The sequence below is a fragment of the Gossypium hirsutum genome, chromosome A06 (assembly GCF_007990345.1).
Source record: "Gossypium hirsutum isolate 1008001.06 chromosome A06, Gossypium_hirsutum_v2.1, whole genome shotgun sequence".
In the NCBI taxonomy this organism is placed as follows: Eukaryota; Viridiplantae; Streptophyta; class Magnoliopsida; order Malvales; family Malvaceae; genus Gossypium; species Gossypium hirsutum.
Window position 1 is genome coordinate 22,698,192 of NC_053429.1, and position 14,217 is coordinate 22,712,408.

Consider the following 14,217-nt stretch of genomic DNA (forward strand, 5'->3'; position numbering starts at 1 on the left):
AAAGTAATTAGTATATATATGTGTAGTCCAAGTGGGAGATTGTTGGAAAATATGAACATCACATATATAATAAGGGTAATTACATTTTATTATTTACTATCATGATAGGTTAGACCAAATTAAAAGTGATCTAATTTGGTTAAAGTTTTATTGGGCTTTAATTATTAAATAAAGTATGGGTCAAATATGTGTAGATACTCTAGTAAATTAAGTTCTAATCAAATTCTATGATGGGCTAATCAGGAATTAGGGCTAATATGCCAAAGTTATAAATATTAGGGTTATGGTCTCCAAATTACATACAAGATATATTTTCTAATACCCCATCCTTAGGAAAGAAAGAGCAAATATTCTCTGAATTTCTTGTGTGCTAATTTGAAAAATCAAATCCCCAAGATCCGAAAAAACTTTAAGGAATTCATGGATTCAGGTATACTTCTGTATCTAGTTTTATTCTTGTTTGTTCTTGAGAATTTAACATGATAGATCCTAATTTATAATTTCTTAAGTTTTATATCATATCTTAATTTATGATTTTGAGTCTAACAGAACTTACGTTCTGACTCCACCCAACACTTGCTGTAGTTCATATAAGTATCTCTTTGTAGGAGTAGAGTTTCCAACTGCCATAACTAAAATGGACCCAAAATGAGGTCCAATTTTATTTGCAACATGGCATACATTATACCCACAATTTGTGGGCTAAAATATGTGATATATAATTTACCTCAATGTACCCAAAATTCTCGGGATCCAGCACTTCCATGAACCATGATTAGTGAGGAATATTCTTCTGCTTGTTCTTTCAACTTGGATAGCTTGTTGACTGAAGCACTAAGCATTATAAGCTGTGTTTAAAAACATTAAAATCAAACAAAATGATCCAACAAAGTTTAATGACGCTGAGATGGATAATTGAGCCAAACTTCAATTTATAGTTCGATTTTGTATTAGAACGACTAAGATTATATACTACAGGACATCAATCCATAAAACATTTTTATTTGGGAGTTCAAATAATAAGGATGTGCCATTAACAACAGTGCAATGGTACCATCCAGTTGTTCCCTTTTTCTTCTTAATTATTAACTTATTCAAGTTCATTTGGTAGTCAAAATGTGTTATTTTTTAATCGAATCTGGTATTTATATTTGACAAAAATTATATATTTTAGTATTAAAAAGTTAATTATGAATTTGTTTAATTTTAAATTTAATACAATGTAAAAAATATAATTTTTTTATTATTTTAGGGTTGTTGATGAAAGTTAATGTCTAATAATATTAGCTAATTATGAATTTTCATCAAATTAATTCTAAAACTTGAAAACTCTGAAAAGTTGTATTTTTAGGTATATAACTATTACATCTAATAAAAAAATACAAATACAAATAAGAAATGATGTATAATGTAAAATATAATCCCATAAAAATAAATAACTAGCGTTTGATTACCTCTTGTATTTCTTCCTTTGTCACTCTCCCAGTCAGCCCTGCACAGATTTTTTTTAATCCAAGTTAGAATAATCAGCTGCATGGCACGTATATTGTTTTCATTATAATTCTCTCAAAAAAAATTGCTAATAGTAAAATAAACATATCAACTCCTCGAACGCATAAAGTTACTCGCAACCTCGTCAATTGGGCCATAGGCGGCTAGGTTTTTAATCTGCAGGTGCTTCTCGTAACTATAGAAAATTCTTCTCAATTTTCACCCATCAAATAATAGCATTATTTCCAAGATAAATAAATAAATTAAAATGACTCCTTTTTTAATTTAAGTTATTTTAATCTTCTTAATCTAATCCTTACATAGATTAAATTGTAAAAATATATATATGAATAGTTTTACCTTTTCCAACACTTTAAATTCAAGTTTTTATATCTTACAATTTGATCTACAAGTTTCAAATATGTTTCATATTATATCTAAACTAATATTTAATGTTTAAATTAACAATTAGACTAAAACATAATTTTATTGATAATTTGAGTATTTAATTAAAACATTCAGACCTATTCATGGGTCGAGTAACTCGACCTGGCTCGAAGGCCTGCTCGAAAAGTGAGAAGGTTTAAACAAAAACATAAAACCCGTTTAGAAAACAGGCCGAGCCTCGGGAAGGCTTTTATAGCCTAGGCTTGACACAAATTTGCAGAAAGAAAAAAAAATTGTGTTCAAATTAATTCAGATTATGTTCATGGCAGAGTTGACTAATAGCTAAGAAAAAACGTACTTAACCTCATTTGCAGTTATTTTAAAGATTAAACTACAATTAATCCCCTACTTCCATTTTACATCAATTAGCAAGCAGGCTAAGAAACAAATCATACCAAGAACAACATCAAAAAGTAAATAATTTTCAGTTAATGCAATTTAAATAAGAAATCAAGTATTATCTCAATGCAGCTCCTAAGCACTTACATAACCATTCAGGAACACGTACACATTTCCTTAATTCCTTCAAATGCATTCAACTTTTCCCTTAATAACATTTCTTCGAAGTTTTCAACTTTTCCCTTAACCAGTCAAAATTAGGAACACCCAAATCCTAAAACTAAAATACCCAAAGAACCAAAACATGAATTTCCACCATTTTTCAAATGGAAAATCCAAAAAAGAAAATATGAATTAAAAAGCTAATATATTTCCCTTGCAAAAGTGCAAAGCTGACGGATCTCACCGTCCATCAGCTGCATTTGCTTGCCCCTTGTCCTTTCCTGCTTAAACTCCAAGAAACGACATATTATATTATCCAAAACGGCAGGGTCCATTGTAACAGATCCCATAATTTGAGAAAACAAATAAAGAAATCTCTCCAAAAAAGTAATAAAAAGGATTTCTTTGTTTTTCTGTTCTGGGTTTTTCAACTTCGTTTCATTTTCTGGTGTTATTTGAAAAAGAAGAGGCGGAGAAGAATGTGGCCTGGCTTGCATGTGGGGATTAATAAAATTAATACTAAAGAACCACCCAGCTGGAGCCGTCATCTGCCATGTCATTTTACCTTACATCTATAACGAAAAACGGTAAAAATGATTGTTTTGTTATTTTTCGAAAGTTAAGTGACTGAATGAAATCTATGTGACTGTTTTGTTAACTACCTCAAAGTTGAGTGACTCTTGGTGTAATTTACCTTAAAAATAAATAAGAGTTTATTTAAACTCATAAAATTAAGACTTTAAAATAGGAACAAGACAGCTTGTGTTCAACTCTCATGCGTTAATTTACATTTATTTTTATAGATTATATATAAAATATATACTGATAAAAACACACAAAATAATATCAAAATAATATTTATTACTTTATGAAAAGTAGTAGTTTTAAACTATTTCTCAACTGATTTAGGCCTCCTTTGGTTCAGCTTTTATTGCCAGTGAGGTGCAGCTGGGGGAGATAACTGCTGCCAATCTCACTGCTATGCTGTTTGGTTCAGCATTTCAGTTCAGTCAAAATGCATTCCAACCACGCTGATATGCTGAAAATTGGCTGGAGGTTTCAGCAGCAATTTGCTCCAGTGGGGCAGTGGGTATTTTTAGCAGACAAAAATGACCTTTTCCTTCTCTTCTTCTCTGCTCTCCTCTGCTACGCCCAGAACCCATGCCCAAGTCCAAGCCTCATCCCCCAAACTCCTTCATTGTTCCATCTGCTATCGCCGGTGCTGTTTCCGATAAGAAGAGGCACTGGAAGGAAGGAGAGTATCCTGGCCTGTTGATTATATAATTTAAATTGATTATATAATTAAAAATTATTATCATTTTATCTAATTAATAATTTAAATTGATTATATAATTCATTAAAATATTTATAATAAAATATTAAAAGATACATTTTAATATTTTATTAAATGAATTTATAAATTCACATATTTTAATAATTTTATATAAGTAAAATAATTTAAAAACTTCTATTATATATGAATTCTAATATGATGTCCTTAATAGTCATTTTTCATTTTCACCTCACCGCTGTAGCTGCGTTTGAATCCAAACACACATTCCACCGCCGTTTCTAATCTCACCGCTACAGTAACTAATCTCACCGCCACCGTTGTTTTTAACCTCACCGGAGGTAAACACACCGCCCATCCAAACTAAGCCTTAGTGTCGATTAACTTGCATTCCTTCAACGAAGGATCCAATTTCGTGTAGGTTACCACACAAACGACAACACAAAACTTGCCCCATTAAACATCTTCATATAATTATTTCAAGTTCAAACCATCCTCAGATTTCTAATTGAACTTTCAAAGTACCAATATTAAATCAACCAAGTCCATCTCTCAATCTAATCGTTAGTTTAGGCCTTAAATGTCACCTTAACTATGATGTTGAGCTTATTTAAAACACAATGATCATATTATACATGTACACTTGAATCCGACATGTTAAAGTTACTATTTTAAATTTGACTGATACTACTTTTTGATGCATCAGATCCAAGTGACGTGTTTTCACACTCGGTTTCACTAAATTCTTGACCATCATGAAGGTCATGTGTTTAAGAAGGTGATCCACACTTAAATTATGATTCAACAGTCAGCATATTGTGTTCATCCTATCATAACTGACATTAATTGAGTTCCCTGGTCTATATATAAAAAGGTGCAGAACACAGTGTGGTCATGGGAGCTTTGACATCATTTGATATATAGAATCAATGTCACACAAGGATTATTGGGAATTCAATAAGCAATAATCAATAGAAAAAGCAGTCATTCGAGAATAATATATGCTCCCCGATTCAAATAGGATTGCTGAAGCTACAAAACTGGATAATTGGATCCTCTGTGCTCATTTAAATTGAGTTAGGTGTTTTATTGATATTGATCATGTCTAATGTGGTTTTGGAACATACCCGTCAACAGAAAAGTTTCGGGAGGCAGCAGGGATTGCTAAACAAATTCCATCAAGTTCAGGACTTGCAACTATTTGACATCCCAAACGAGACCTGAGATCATTCAAGAACATGGCAAATGGCAATCTATTTAGATTAAATTTCGCATGCACGCACACACACACACAAAAAAAAAAAGATAACACTCCGGCAGATTATGAAGAACTCAATCACGTTTCGGTAAGCCCAAAGGCCAGGTCCAACATGTCATTCTCCTCATCAACTGGATCTTCCAATTTATTATAGTACTCCATGTCCTAACAAAGGAGTCAATAGTTAGAGGATAATCAGGTTGAAATAACATTAGTATGTACTAACATAAACCAATTAACAACATGTTTGGTAAATATAATGCCAATAGCATACCATCACTCTGACATGGCATGTTGAACAAGCAAGTGAACCCTCACATGCTCCTGAAACGTCAGTACAAACAGACATTAATTATTAGCAATGAAAGGGTTCGGTAAACGGATTACTCCAAGAAGAGTTAGCTCCAAAGGAAAGCTAGAAAATCATGGGTTCAATTACGGATCATGATCCTTGCCTTCAAGTTCTATAACATTTTCATGAGCTGCTTCCAGCATGGACATTCCAATAGGCACTTGAATGGGAATTTCTTCTCCATCCTTTGAAACAAATGTGACAGATATCCTGCCAAATAAGACAATCTACCGTGAAAAAAAACAACCAAATTTAAAAAAAAAAAATCAATTTTAGATGCAGTGCATACGGATCCATTAAGTGTATAAAGAGTAAATGTGGGGGGGGGGGGGGGGCACTCAAAGTCCGCTTTCAAAGTTGGTGAATGACATAAGATGCAATCTAAATCTCCCACCAACTAAAAAAGTGGAAGAGCCACTTCATGCAGAGATGGACAGTAGACCAGAAAAGCACACCAACAAAATCCACAACTAATTGAAGGCTCATGCATACATAGATGCAAGTCCTATTAATGGGTTCCGGAGTTCAGGATGCTATACAACCTAAAATCTTTGCTAAGGCATTAATTGACCTCTAAAGTTCAAGTTTGCTTTGAAGCATGCCAAATATGTCAAACAATATTTCGTCCTGACAAAGAAATGCTTTTCCTAAGTAGTATCAATATAGAATAGCTTAAAATGACAAGTTGTAAATCAAAATTAGGTTTGTGTATTTCTTCTTTAATGTTTGTGTCCATTCTAAAAAACAAAAAGGAATCAGCGAGTTTATATAATCTAAATAGGCAATTCACCAATCTAAGAAGATTAGCACTAAATAAAAGATCCATTACTTCATCCCACGGTCATAGACACCATGTTGTTACATTTTTATTTAAAAAGAACTTACGTTCCTTTCTCTTCATCGCTCCTGCAGAAGCACCGTCGGAAGCTAAGGTAGAAAAACCATGATGCTTTTGAAATATGGAACCTTGAAAGGCTCTAGTTTCTGGCAGTAATTCAAGCTGTCCAAAAAGAATTGAATAAACAAGAAAAAGATGATGGGAAAATTTCCCTAATAATTTGCTGAACACGAAATCTTTTATTTTTTTCAAGATAAATAGTTATAATTGAAATCCTTTCTTATCCAAATCTGAAAGCATAATATCAATCATATGTATGCCGTTCTTCAATATTTATACTAATACCAACCATAGATGTGTCATACTTCAATGTTTCAGAAATTATTTTCTAAATAGCCTGGCAACTATCGTTACCTCCAGCTTATTAGTATCCAGATCTCATCAAATGTTTGTCTGAGTTCAATCATATTTTCTAATGTAACTGTCATCCAAGATTAAGCTCTATTAGTCTATTTTGCTATCCCTTTGACAAATCCAATAATGCCACAATGACCAACGTTAATCAAATCATTCCATCTCCTTAGAAAATAAAATCAATGCCATACTATTTCCTTTCTGTAGACAAGACAAGAGACCGTTCTTTCATAAGAAAACTGATCTACACTAAGTCATCATAAGCTCATCAAAAACTACAATAATTTCATTATGTTAACAACGAATATGTTCAAGACTATCTAAAGCAAAATCATTTGCTCATTCACTAGCATAGTTAACACATTTCTTCTCCTGATATCATAACTAGCTAACCATGAAAGAAGCTAATCTCATTAGAGTTCACAACTAAAACTTCCACTTTAATCCTGATAAACTGCTATGTTTTCCATCATTTACACTCCACAGTCCAATATTCCCTACAGGTCAAGCATGTCATAACCGGCAGGATAACTTGGCCAATTGTCAACAACTACCAAATATATATATATATTTTTTATTGAAATATAAGAAAATAATCATCACTAACCGTAGACCACTGGTAATGACTGCAATGCCTTTGTTTATATCTTGATCTAGACATATATGCATATCCACCTGTCAAAAAAAATGCAATGTGTATATCTTGCTCAAAAAGATAGTTTCATACAAACCATGCATTTGTAGGAGCCTAAAAACTATACCACAATCATCAAAACAAGTTGTCAACTTAGTAACTAAAAGGGTATCACATTTTTATTTAGAAATATCTCTAAATATTAATATTGCCAATAGCAAATAATAAAACTAAAATTCAAACCATAAGAAATGAAGTCAAATTGAAAAGAAAAGTATACCTCTTGATAGCTCCTTGGCAACCCGAAATCCAACTCTACAAAGCCTAGAAATTAACATAACTCGAAATAGAAAAGCAGGCCCTATTTAAGGAGGAGGGGGGGAAGGCTTTAGAGCTAAAATTTTTCAAACTTTAACAAACACATCAAAGTCTAAATGGACTTGCATGTAGAGCGAATTAATCAATAAAGTTCAACTGGGTATTCATCTAAGCTGCTGCATATTGATATAGACAAGTACTTAAATCTCCAGAAAAGAAGACATAACGAAAAAAGTGAGTAAGCGACCTTTTGTAACGAGAGAAGAGGAAATTGGAACTTGGTCTGGGACAGTGATCTCTAATGCGCGTTAAGACGAAAACTCTGACTAGTTTTGAAGGCAAATGGTGGCCGCCGGCGAGGGCAGTTGGCTGAGGTTAGATGAACAAGTTTCTTTAGAATAATATGCGCCGTAGAGACTACCGGGTAGAAGATGAGAGATTGAACGACGCCGTTTGAAGGAACTTTGACACTAGGAAAAGGAAAATAAAATGTTATTGCAGTGGAGATGCGGGGGATCGAACGCTGTACCTCTCTCATGCAAGGCTAGCGCTCTACCATTTGAGCTACATCCCCTCGTGCTTACCATGTTCTAACTTCTTAATTAATACTTATTTTGAAAAAGTTAAATCAATTGAAATATAATATTTTCAATGATTTATTTCTTACATATTTGATAATACAAAATAAAAATAACTGAATAGAATTTTTCTGTGAAAAAGATAAGTAGATAATAGCTATTTATAATTTATTTTAATTTTTATTAAATTTTGATTTGGTTTAAAACAAAATGGAATATTTAAAAGTTAAGGATAAATGTAGAATATTTTTTATAACTTAAAATTTATATTTATCAAACAATCGAATTACATTCACTATTTAATTTTAAACAATATGTCAAAAAAATTATAATTTAAATTTAGTAATACTTAATTATTAAGTTATACATCACTCTATTTTCTTATATATCATACATCACCTTAGACATCATAATTAAACGTAAACTACATCTCAGGCCACATATCTATGCTAATTTTTTTTTCTATTTTTTTTATCTAATCATAAAAATTATAAAATAATTAATCAATTAATAGTATAAATTTTGTAACGGAAAGATGATTTGGCTATTTTAAAATAAGCATATTATAGTTTATAAATAATATATATATATATATATATATATATATACTTGGACGGTGTAAGTAAAGTTGTTTTCTAAAGGAAAATGATTGTTGATGTCGCTTATTCTAAAATAAATAAAGGTATAATTATTTATTGGCCCTTTAATTTTATAAAAAAATTATTTTAACCTTTTATTTAATTTTTAAGCTTCTTTTACTTATAAACTTGTGTTTTTTTGTCAAATTATATTAAAATGAATGAAAAATTAACATTATTTAACTTTGCTGACGTGAAATACACATAGACGACATATCAATATTTAATTAATTTTTTAAAAATTTAAAAATTATATAAAAATATTTTTAAAATTAAAAATCATTAAAATTATTTAAAATATTATTTTTAATATATATTTTTTAAAATTTTAAAATTAATTAAATTCTTTTGTGTCATTTATGTGGTAATTTACTTGTATTTCACGTCAGTAAAATTAATTTTTTATCTGTTTTAGAGCTATTTGATAAAAAATATAAATTTTAAGACTAAAAAAGATAAAAAAATTAAATTGAGGACTAAAATAAAATTTTTATAAGTTAAAAGGTAAAAAAATTATTATACTTAAAATTAAAAAATAAAATAAAATAGGGGGCTGCACGTGCACACAAAGTTAGAAAAGCAAAGAATCGAAAGCGATGTGTGGTCCAATTACGGTGACACGTCATCTAAAGTTGAGTTGATCTATTCAAGTACGTTTTCATTTTTTTTCTTTCCCATCGATCTCCTCCTCACTCCACCACACAAATAATAGTTTTTTAAAAATATCACTTATTATTATTATTATTATTATAAGATAAAAATTACAAGTAACTATACATTACTCTATCTTTTTTTAAAATTATCCTTAAATATCCTCGCCATATTTGAATGATTTAAAAATTATTAAATCCAAATAAGTAAAAAATCAGACTTATTTAGAAAATAAATCTAATTTTATCATTTTATTAAATCTTCATTAAATTCGAAATTAATTTATACAGATACCTCAATGAGGGTAAAATTCTCAATAACTATTTTCTTATCTATAAAATTGAAACTCAAGTCTTCATTTATATTGACCTGTGGTTAAAATTTTTATTAAATAATTATTTGAAAAGTGTTAAAATTCTATCACCTTATCTTTACTTTTAATATTGTATAAAAAATAAATTTAAATTTTAAATTTTAATTAAAAGGATAAGGAACTTCTTATCACTCGATTTACAATTATCAGAATTTACTTTTTTTTTAAATAATTTTTTCTCAAAATTATCATGTATATTAATCAAACTTTATAAAAAAATAAAAATAATGTAAGGTATTTAATTAATTAAATTAATAAGAGAATAGAGCTTTAAAATCTATGGAAATGGAAACCGATGCAAGTAGCAGCTAAAAGAAAGAGATAGAAGAACCAAAAAAACAAAAAACACCATCCTCCGACAGTCACCTTACCCAAAGCAAATGTTGATACGACAGTCAATGAAACAGCAAAACGCTTGGAAATAGTTTAAAACCAGAACAAGAAGAACTACCAACTCTGATTTCTCTAACGATTATTTTTGTCTTTTTTGTTGTTTTCTTTTTCTTTTTTTTTTTTCCTTTTGAATCACTTTCCATACTCCTTTCAAATGGCTTTTCTTCTTCGGGTTCTCTGCTAACTCCCACCATATTTGCATTCAGGTAAGAAAATTTCCTTTTTGGTTCAATTTTCAGATTTTTTTTTCCGAGTAATAAAACTTGGGGTATGTTGATCTAACAGGGAAAAGAAAAACTAATTTAGCTGAAAGAGACCATTTTGTGTTGATGTATCATTGCTGACAATGTTTTAAGGTTTCAATCTACAAATTTGGCTAGCTTTAATTTTGCAGATCTCAATGTTAAAACGAAGCTTGTGGTTATATAAACAAAATTTTGTTATCTGAGTGCAGGTGCAGGCTTAAAACAAAACCTAAAAAGTCTTTTACTTCCATTCTTTGTTATGCTCTTGATTATGTTATTTCTTAGCTTACTTTCACATTATGGAAGTGGATGGAATTCTATTTCTTTGATCTAGTTGAAGGAAACAATAGTGTGTTTGAATTGTTCATCTTGTTTGTTCTAAAGGTATTTGATTCATTGGTTTAATCATGGACATGTAATGGAAGATCCCAATCTTGGATTTCATCGCACTACTACACAGAAGATTCAATCATGGATGATCAAGGTGGTAGCAAGTCGACCGGGATCCGGCAGATTGTTAGACTAAAAGAAATCCTTCAGAAGTGGCAAACCATCACGTTATGTACGATGCCGAGTACGGATACCCCACATTCAGAAGAAAACCATGGAGTTTTCTGCCCACCAATCAACCAAAGGCTCAAAAACATTATGTCTTTTGATTCTGATGAGGACAGTTGCCACGGTTCCGAACCGCCGCCCGATGTCCCTAAGGGATATTTAGCAGTTTACGTCGGACCAGAGCTTCGAAGGTTTATCATCCCGACAAGCTACCTCAGCCATCCTGTCTTCACTATTCTGCTGGAGAAGGCTGAGGAGGAATTCGGGTACGATCACAACGGTGGACTTACGCTCCCTTGTGAGATCGAGACCTTCAAGTATCTCCTCAAGTGCATAGAGAACCACCCAAACAATCACCCAGTTGGCAGCTCAGTTTCTGAACAGGTCTTTCATTTGAGTTTAAGCTAAAGCATTTACTCTGCTTTGCTATTCCACATGCTTAAGTGACAAGTTACATAGTTTGTTCTGATTTGCAGCTGGAGATTCATTAAATACTGGTCATGGACTTTTGGGGTTGAAGCAATTTCACTTTGTAAGCAATTTTTTTTTTCTCTTTTGTTAATTGATGAACAATACTAAAGTTTTAGGAAGAAAATTGTTCAGGTGTCTAAGAGGGGGGAATGTAACCTCTCTGTCCGTATCGGAATGTGACTGTTATCTTACGTTTGGTCAGTAATGAGATACTTCCGTCGATGCCGAGATGGGTAGATGCTTCTATGACTTTAGCAGGCAGTATTGTGGTTGTATGTATTCACTGTTTTGTCTCCAAATGTTGGATTCTAAAATGATGTTGTGGGTTTAATTTCTGGCAAAATTGAATGTTTGGAACCTTTGGTGGAGGAAGCACATGCTATGGTAAAATTTGGTTGCATGAATAATGTTGGGGTGCAATGCAATGCAAGTGATTTTTAATATAAAACATTGAAATATCATGTGGGGATTGGATAGTATGCCCCAACCAGATCTTAGCATTGAGCTGTCCCATTTCTGCCAAGTTATTACACTTATACAATCTGGTATTATAAGCTCATATGATTATTTATTTATTCATATTTTATAATGAATCCTAAAACTGCACATGATCCAAAAGATTGCCACCCCAATGCTCAATGGAAAAGATGCTTACAATTTGTGTTTCTTTTATTTCACTGCAATAAATAGAATAGTTATCATGTTTACCAGTTAATTTTATCCTCTCTAATCCATTAGTTGCTCTTGTATTTTATAATATTGTTATTATATAAATAACATTTATAAATTTTTAATAATTACAATTATAAAAAATTGCTTTAAACTTATCTGATCTATTTAAATCTTTTTAAGTTATTTTTATTTAGTTGCTTAAAATATTTTATTAAAAAAACTTTAAAAGCTTAAATTCCAAAATCAAAAATTGCATTTACAGTTTCTTGTACTAACTTTTCTTGACAAATTATTAATTTCCTTTGCGTTGATCTACTTGTTGTTAATAGACCGATAAAAATATTATTTCGATAAATAACTCTTCTATAGAGTTCATTAATATCCTCCATGATTTTCAAGATCTTTGATGAGAAGATGCAAAGTTTTTATTGGACCTCATTTGTATTAATCAATGGTTGTTTGGTAAAAAGCATAAAAAAACTCGTATGGTTTGATTTTGTAAATACCTTATATTTTTCCTACTATACAACCTTGAGAAACTTGTTACTTTTTTAGAGCTATTAAAGGTAATTCATACGCTTTATATTATTTGATTTTTTAATTAAAGAGAGAAATGATATGAACACTTATAAATGGAAAAGTTTTAGTGAACATGCAGTGTATGATTTTGAGGTAAATTTCATGTATGTCTATAATGATTTATGAAATTTTTGCTAACATTAGTATTATATCAGGTTTGATATTTTGGATGTAAATTTTATCCATACATTTGATTTACAATAAACTCCGTGCATGACTTGACTATTTCTTTCTAGTTAATTGATGATCCAAAGCTCTTGTACAAAGGATTTTAAAAGTTTTTTTAATTGATTTTATGCCTTCTTATGGCTAAACAAAATAACGAGTTATTTGTTTCGTTGGTTCTGCTTCATTCCCCGAAGTGAATGTAGCAATACATAACAATTATGAAAATGGAACCTATTGTCATCATTGGCAAATTGATAAAAGATGGATAATTCAAAATGTTGTTAAATGTTCCTTCTTAAAATAGAATGATCAATGATTTATACTAATTAATCATTCCTTGAAGCGGATGAAATCTATATGATCTTATTGGTAAGCAATATGATATATGCTTACATTATGGTTTGAATTGTTTTTTGCACATTCCTTAAAGTAAATGTCTGCAATAAATATAATAAATTTTATAGTCACTTTTAATCATTAAAGTCAATTTGGACATTTGAAGATTTTGGCATATTTCTTGAAGCGAATATTGCATATAATTGTTTGGAAATTATATATATTGTTGAGTTAGTAGCATTATAGGCTTATTATTGATTTGGACATTTCCAGTAATAAATGACATAATAGTACTTATATGTGGATACAAAGTAAAAAGAATGACAATAAAATTATCAATTGTCACAATTTATATTGAATGACAATAAAATTATCAATTGTCACAATTTATATTGACATTATTAGTACAATTGAAATGCATGTTAAAGTAAATGGAAGTTTACTGATACAAATACATTTTGTAATACCCCTTACCTGACCTGATCGTCGTGTCTGAGCTACAGGATGCCACATCTGTTGTCGGAGGAACTATTGTCAATGATATTGTAAACAATCATTCAAACATACATTTATGTCTTAAACACATTTATAATATGATACATATATAAATTCGAGCCTTAATCGAGCTTATGAAAGCTTTTTTGTTGACCCGAGTATGAAATAAGATCAAATTGTAAAGTTTTAAAAATTCAGGAATGACATTGTGACGTCGCTTCCTTTATATCATGACTTTACCAAACAGTTTGTCATGTTGTGACGTCAGACTTTCGAGTCGTGACATCACATACTGTCAACTGATGTTGCGATGATGACAGTTACTCGTCGAGATAACAACTCTGTTTTTGGTAAAAATTAGGCCATTTGGTACGTATTTCATGTCAACCCTTCAATATTGCCATTTGATCCATAAGTGCACAACTTTTCCTACAGAAAAGCATACTATAACACAGAACAATATATCAATCAACCATTTCCACAATTTGGTATCAAACATATCAACTCATCTTATAC

General features: G+C 30.7%; 2 protein-coding genes across 6 annotated transcripts; one reads left to right on the forward strand and one right to left on the reverse strand.

The window, feature by feature from the left end:
* Window positions 1–3,184: 3,184 nt before the first annotated feature.
* Window positions 3,185–8,012, reverse strand: LOC107963155 (adrenodoxin-like protein 1, mitochondrial). 4 transcript variants are annotated; one of them, XM_041115930.1, is made up of 9 exons: window positions 7,792–8,011; window positions 7,507–7,587; window positions 7,200–7,267; window positions 6,226–6,340; window positions 5,444–5,550; window positions 5,263–5,312; window positions 5,071–5,153; window positions 4,858–4,950; window positions 3,185–3,708 (listed from the first exon to the last, which is right to left on the reverse strand). In XM_041115930.1, the coding sequence occupies exons 5-9, from the start codon at window positions 5,487–5,489 to the stop codon at window positions 3,618–3,620; spliced, it is 363 nt and encodes a 120-aa protein (XP_040971864.1). In that variant the 5' UTR covers window positions 5,490–5,550; window positions 6,226–6,340; window positions 7,200–7,267; window positions 7,507–7,587; window positions 7,792–8,011; the 3' UTR covers window positions 3,185–3,617. The 4 variants fall into 4 exon arrangements, with proteins under 4 accessions (XP_040971864.1, XP_040971866.1, XP_040971865.1 ...); XM_041115932.1 differs by having other exon boundaries at window positions 5,444–5,567; window positions 7,507–8,012; XM_041115931.1 differs by lacking the exon at window positions 7,507–7,587.
* A 1,995-nt stretch (window positions 8,013–10,007) lies between these two features.
* Window positions 10,008–11,782, forward strand: LOC107962186 (uncharacterized). Of its 2 annotated transcripts, none has more exons than XM_016898484.2 (3): window positions 10,008–10,383; window positions 10,848–11,364; window positions 11,457–11,782. In XM_016898484.2, the coding sequence occupies exons 2-3, from the start codon at window positions 10,894–10,896 to the stop codon at window positions 11,469–11,471; spliced, it is 486 nt and encodes a 161-aa protein (XP_016753973.1). In that variant the 5' UTR covers window positions 10,008–10,383; window positions 10,848–10,893; the 3' UTR covers window positions 11,472–11,782. The 2 variants fall into 2 exon arrangements, with proteins under 2 accessions (XP_016753973.1, XP_016753974.1); XM_016898485.2 differs by having other exon boundaries at window positions 10,044–10,383; window positions 10,807–11,364.
* Window positions 11,783–14,217: the final 2,435 nt, after the last annotated feature.

Excerpts from the sequence above, each read along its gene's own strand:
- LOC107963155 (XM_041115932.1), bottom strand. The coding sequence starts at position 5,489 with ATGTCCATGCTGGAAGCAGCTCATGAAAATGTTATAGAACTTGAAG. Across the intron at positions 5,154-5,262 it reads CATGCCATGTCAGAGTGATG|GACATGGAGTACTATAATAA; the intron begins GTATGCTATTGG and ends CTCCTTTGTTAG. Across the intron at positions 3,709-4,857 it reads CGAAACTTTTCTGTTGACGG|GCCAGGATACTCTCCTTCCT; the intron begins GTATGTTCCAAA and ends TATAATCAACAG.
- LOC107962186 (XM_016898484.2), top strand. The coding sequence starts at position 10,894 with ATGGATGATCAAGGTGGTAGCAAGTCGACCGGGATCCGGCAGATTGTT.